At 47.0% G+C, this 6,000-nt stretch overlaps 1 protein-coding gene across 1 annotated transcript in view; it reads left to right on the top strand.

Annotated features, from left to right (window-relative positions):
- Nucleotides 1-262: 262 nt before the first annotated feature.
- The window catches only part of TUFT1 (tuftelin 1), a 54,843-nt gene continuing 49,105 nt past the window's right edge, over nt 263-6,000 (top strand). Inside the window, exon 1 of the mRNA XM_054997739.1 lies at nt 263-474. Within this exon, the coding sequence (XP_054853714.1) occupies nt 316-474 (159 nt within the window). The 5' untranslated portion in view covers nt 263-315. The remainder of the gene's footprint in view (nt 475-6,000) is intronic.

Here is a 6,000-nt window from a genome sequence, read left to right as displayed (position 1 = left end):
GAATTGATGGATCTTGGGGGGCCCCGACCAAGCCAGGCCATTTTGACATCCTTCAGAACAACCTAATTCTGTTTCCTTCACTCCTGTGAACATAGCTGACCACATCTTGAGGGCGAGAGAATTTTTCCAAGCAGGCAAGAGGCTGTGGAGGCCTTCCTCCCATGAGCTAACCGCCCAGGAATGTAGCAATTAGAGCCTCTTCAGGTGAGGAGGTGGCAGAAGGGAAAACAGCACACCTCACTGCTGGGGAGCGGCGAGGCGGAGGCAGCACGGTCTCCTCGGCTCCCTGCCCTCACCCGGGCGAAGGTCTTGTTGATGGATGCTCCTTGGAAAAGGGAAACGATGGCCTCCCGGAGCCCTTGGGGGCCCAGAAGGCTCTCTGTGCCGGTCCTGGCGGGTGCCGGTGCCGCATCCTCGCCCCATTCTCACTTCTGGAGCCAAGTGGCGGAGGAGAAGAAGGTCTTCTGCCCCCAGGTGTGTCTCGAGGGGACCCAAGGGAGGGGGGAGTAGAAGGGGGAACCTTTTCTGCCAGTTCTCCATGGCAGGAGTTGGCAACACACAACCCCTGGCCCAAATACTGCCGCTTGAGTTGCCAGCTCCAGTTTGGGGACTTTCTGGAGATTGGGGGAGGTCTGGGGAGGGCAGGGTATGGGGACAGGCCTCAGCAGGGTATAATGCCATAACGGCTACCCTCCAAAGCAGCCATTTTCTCTAGAGAACTGATTTCTGTCGCATGGAGATCAGTTGCAGTTTAGGGAGACGACGACGATGCTTACGTACCGTTCTTCTAGACAGATGAGTGCCCCACTCAGAACAATGAGCAAAGTCAGTGTTATTATTGTCCCCACAATACAGCTGGGAGCTGGGGCGGAGAGAAGGGGCTTACCCAAGGCCGCCTGCTGAGCTCACGGCAACAGGAGGATTCAAACCAGCTAGGGTTGCCACCTCCTGGCGGGAGGTGGGACCCAGCGCTTCCTTTCCAGACATTCCCGGCGGTCCCACGCCAGTGTGATGACATCACTTCCGGAAAGTGACCTCATCATTGTGCCAAGTGGGAAAGCGGGCACGCTTTGCAGCGGGCCGATTTGAGTCCCCAAACGGGGTCCAAATCGACCCACTGTGAAGCACGGGAGCTCTCTCAGGGCAGTGCGATGACGACAGTGACGCCATTGCGCCAGCCTTGGGACACGCTCAAGCAGCCCCTTCCCTGCCTCCCTCGCCCCCGCCGGCTAGGTAAGCCCTGGGGGGATGGGATCCCTAAAACCAGCAGAGCATTGACTGGCATCCCAACCATTTAACCACTATGCTACAGCTGCTCCCTATCTGGAAGTTAGGAGCCCTGCCCAGGAAATGGTTCAGAGAGGTGTGTTGGGAAAGGACAGGGACTGTAGACTATACTGCTGTATACTGTCTGCTGCTGTAAGCACGCTCCTACTGGATAGTTCCACGTCATGTAACATCGTAACAATTTCCTTCTGTTTTGTTCAGCGTTATTTCGGCTCTGTCTTTGGATTTCTGCTTTTTTTTAAATTTCTGCAATCCTTTCCTATTGCATTGTTCGCAGCTTTTGACTGTATTGGCTTACACAGTGTCATCCCCTTGAGTCTCAGCAAGAAAGACAGACTATAAATAACATAAATAGATAGAAAGATAAGTGGATAAAGAAATAAATGCCCCCTCCAAAAGAGGCTGCTGAATGGAACGGCAAAGGGGACAGCAAAAGCCTACCAATTGCTGCCACAGAGACTGTTCTACATATATAAGACATAGCAAAATGGAACCTCCATGTAAAGAGGCAGCTTACCTTTGAATTCTCAGTGTCAAAGGAAAGGAACAATGTTCTATTTACAAGCCAGTGTCCAGTCAATCCATCAATATTATTTATGTTAGGACTTTGGATGAAATTCAATTGCATTTAAAGGGGGTGAGCCCTTTTTATTGGGGCAGTCGGACAGGGTGAATTTACACCCTCGTAAATCTTCCTGTTGGGTGTCTGGAGGCTGCTAGTTCTAATTTAGTGGTGAATATTTCTCCAGGCATGAATGAGGTGTTTTCCAGCAGAGCTGTCAGCTGCTTAAAAGAATGGGTACTTGATTAATCGCCCGCCTTTTGAACAGACGGGACTATTAAATTAGCATAGCTTGGAAATTTTTTTTGTCTTTTGGAAAGAGGGCTATTTGCATTGCGCTTAGCAGATGCTGCCACTCACTCGTTCTTAGAAGGGCAGCCGCTCCATTTTTGTGCTTTTTAAAAAAAATGTAGCATAGTATTAAATGGTCAGCTGTAAATCAGCACCCTGCTGGTTCAAATTCCACTCCTGCCATGAGCTCAGCAGGTAGCCTTGGGGAAGCCACTCCTCTCAGCCCAGCTCCTCAGCTGTATTGTGGGGATAAGAATAACATTGGCTTTGCTCACCACGCTGAGTGGGGCACTAATCTGTTTAAAAGTGCAGTTGTTGTGGTGGTGGTGGTGGTTAACAAATGTATTCATTTGAATGAATACATTTATATCCCACCTTACCATGTGATTTAAGGCAGCATACAATAATATTTTTTTAAAAATCCAATTAAAACCCAGATTAATGACATGCCGTCACTAACATCCTGTTCTGTCTCACTCCATGTTCCAATTATGTGCCCAAACCAAAATGCCTGGAGCTGTTCTGGAACTCGCAGCCCTTCAGGTGAAAAGCAGTCTTGATCCACTTTAGGTATATATTTGCAAAGCAGCTACTAGCCCCAGATGCATCTCCCCCATCTGTCTTTTGAGCCAAGAGACAAGGAGGGGTATATTTTTAATCAATAAAACAAACATGTTAATAGCAAACACTAAAACCAGCTTTAATGAGGGAAGGGGGGGTGACAAATATAACCCGAAAATATTTAGCAAACCTTCAACATTTAGAGAAAAGCTGGAAAATATGTGAGATCAAAATCTGCGACTGAAAATTCTGAGGACAGGGCTTATTGAGATGGAGGGGGACAAGGTCACCCCTCTGCCAATGGTTTTGTTCCTTTCTGGGTGTTCTTTACAGCTTTACAGCTGGGGAATTCCTGGGGACGACATATTTGGGGAGGGGAGAGACCTCCCCAACAGTCCACCCTCCAGAGTAGACATTTTCTCAAGGAAACCCATCTCTGTAGCCTGGAGATCAGTTGTTATTCTGGGTATCTCCAGGCCTCATCTGGGGATTGGCAACCCTAGGCTCAAACAATAATAGGCGTTCCCCTTTTTTGAACTGTTGCCATTTCTTGGGGGGAGGGCTCTGTATGGCAGGCAGGAAACCTACAGGACAGCTGTATGGCAGGCAGGAAACCTACAGGTAACCCCCCCCCAGAGCCGCATTAATAGGTTAAACTGCACCTGTTCAATTTCTGCCTGTCCTATAACTCTGAACTTTGGAGCACCTCTGATTCCTAGCAGTAGAATTCTTTTCTGATGTCAAAGTGCCTTGATATTCATTTACTTGAACGTTTCCCCCTTCCCACATTCTTCTCCTGACACACCCAAGTCAAATTCCTATCCCAAATGCAACAGATTTTTGTTTCCCCCTTGCCAAAACCCTCTTTCCCTGGTAGTGATATTCACTACCTTGGCAGTAAATTGTTTCCCCTGCCCCAGGTATTACCTATCTTCAGCTGGCTAAACTGCCTTACAGAAGTTGTGTTGTAAGCCGTGATTTTGAACATGACTAATCCAACTTGCCTTTCACTGGGCTGCAAGATCTTTCTCCTGGCAGGTTACTTATTAAGCTGGTCAGAGGAACACGGAATGTTCTCTAACATTCCACCTACTGTCATGAGATGCTGAAAGTCAATAGTAGTGTTAGGGGCAGAATGAGACAAATTTTTCCAAGAGGGGATTTAAAGAGCATCCAGGGACAAGTATCTGCCACAGGAAGCTGAGGAACCAAACAGCTTGGGATAAACTGTGAGGGGTGCGAAAGTGAGGATCAGGTGTGAATTCTTGCCAAGGAAGACGAGAGTCTACTGATTAACAAGATGTGAAAAGGGCCAGTTTTATTAATCTGAATTAATTAAAATATTGATATCCCTCTTTAGCTTCTTAAAGTCAAGAGGGTTAACAAAGCAAGTTGAAAACACATTTAAAAAAAAAACAATGTAACAGCCCACCAAAAAGAAAACACAGACTGGATATCACACTCCAGAGAAGCCGTCGGCTCTGATAGCTAGAATATTGCTTCCGTTAAGGAAAGCTTGGGAGGGAAGGAGGCTTGGTATAGCTTGATCTTGTTAGATCTCAGAAGATAAGCATGGTCAGTGCTTGGATGGGCGGCCACCACATAAATTGGTTGTGATTTGATGGCACGCACATACACGCAAGGAAAGCTGGGGAGAAGTTAGGGGAAGTAATAATCCAAGATTAGAAGAGAGGTATTACGAGCCAAGTGTACTACAAATAGAGGATCCAGTCTGGGTTCCTTTGCCATTTCTTCTTGGTGCATTTATCCCGTCCCTTCCCCAAGCTATCTCTGTTAGCAACACAGTGTGGCAATGAGTGCCGCAGGTTCATTAAGCACTCATGCTGTCAGGCTATGGATGACAGGCTATGGTAGACAGGCCTCTGTACCATTGCAACAAGAAATCCCAGCTCTTGGTTAAATGGTTTTATTCAGAAATCCAATCATTTCCATATATATGTCCATAGAATTACTCAGGGCCAAGCTACACATGACGAATGACACTTGAACGGCAAGTGGATTGAGTGGAGGGCAAGTGAACAGGGAGAAATACACTTGCCGTTCAAGTGTCATTCGTCACTTGTAGCTTGGCCCTCAGAGGCAAGAAAACATCTAAGCGGTACATGTTTCCTTGATAAGAATAGAAGCTTGAAGAAAGTACAACTCTAAATACCCACTCATTTCCCCCCTCCCACCTAGACCACAGGTTTGCGCGGGAAATGGTCTGGAAATGCATGAAAATAAACTATAACATTTCAGACAGTGAGCTTCGAAGAAAAGAGATAAGTCAGCTGTGTTCTCAGGCTGCTAGAGAAACAAAAGTGATGGTTAGAGCATTTGCAAAACAAAATCAAGGTACAGCAGTAGCAATGGTTCAACACACAGGAACAATGGCACGGATGTAGGGGTACAGACATGACACCTGCCTTACAAAACCACTGATCCGCAGTAAAGCTTGCTAGACAGCCTTCTCGCACTATTATCGTTCAAAACAGAAGGAAAAATACATTTGGCAGTTCATATAAAATAGACTTGATACTGTATGGGGCAAAGGGAGGGATAGAGGAATTCCTTTCTGTGTTTGTAGAAGGGTGTGTGGGATTTGGTACGTACTCCTTCCAACCTGCAGCCACTCACAGCAGAGACAAAGCTGCTTCTATGGGTTTGGCCTGTAGTTCTATTAACTGTTCTTGGAAACAGATATCAGAAATGCTGATTTTTAAAAGGCTAAGTTCCCAGCTCTTATGGCTGTGTAGGAAAAAGGCCCCTTCCCAAAAATTCTGCAGATTTGCCATCACAGCTTTGAGAGAAGGGCAAACCCTCCCTTGTGTGGTGTGTTTATTTTTATACCCTTCTGGGTTTTGGCAGAGCACACCTGTAATTTTATCCTTGCTTGTGAAAGGTGTGCCTCATATTTAAGTGGTAATTTGGTGCTCCATGTGGGGTTACCTAAGAGGACATTTCAGAAGTCTCAGCTGGTCCAAAACCGCAGCTGCTAGCAGGTACAACTTACCAGGATAATCTCTTGCCAGTTTTCAAAGTTCTCCAATGGTTGCTGCTTAAGAACACAACTGAAAAGTGCCAGTTTTGATGTCTAACGCTCTGCCCAGGGGGGCATTAAGGATCACTGTCTCCCAAAGGTGGGTATTTATGAGAGTGCCTGCAAATTGCAAAGCTAGGTCGGTGTGCCTAGAGACGAGGCCTTCTTTGTGGCGGCACCTGCACCTCGCAGTTCCCTCTCCCTGCAAATTGCGAAGCTAGGTCAGTGAGCCTAAAGGCGAGGCCTTCTTTGTGGTGGC

This window comes from Eublepharis macularius, chromosome 1 (assembly GCF_028583425.1).
Source record: "Eublepharis macularius isolate TG4126 chromosome 1, MPM_Emac_v1.0, whole genome shotgun sequence".
Taxonomy (NCBI): Eukaryota; Metazoa; Chordata; class Lepidosauria; order Squamata; family Eublepharidae; genus Eublepharis; species Eublepharis macularius.
Note: the sequence above shows the minus strand (reverse complement) of the source record. Positions and strands in the feature narration are given on the sequence as shown.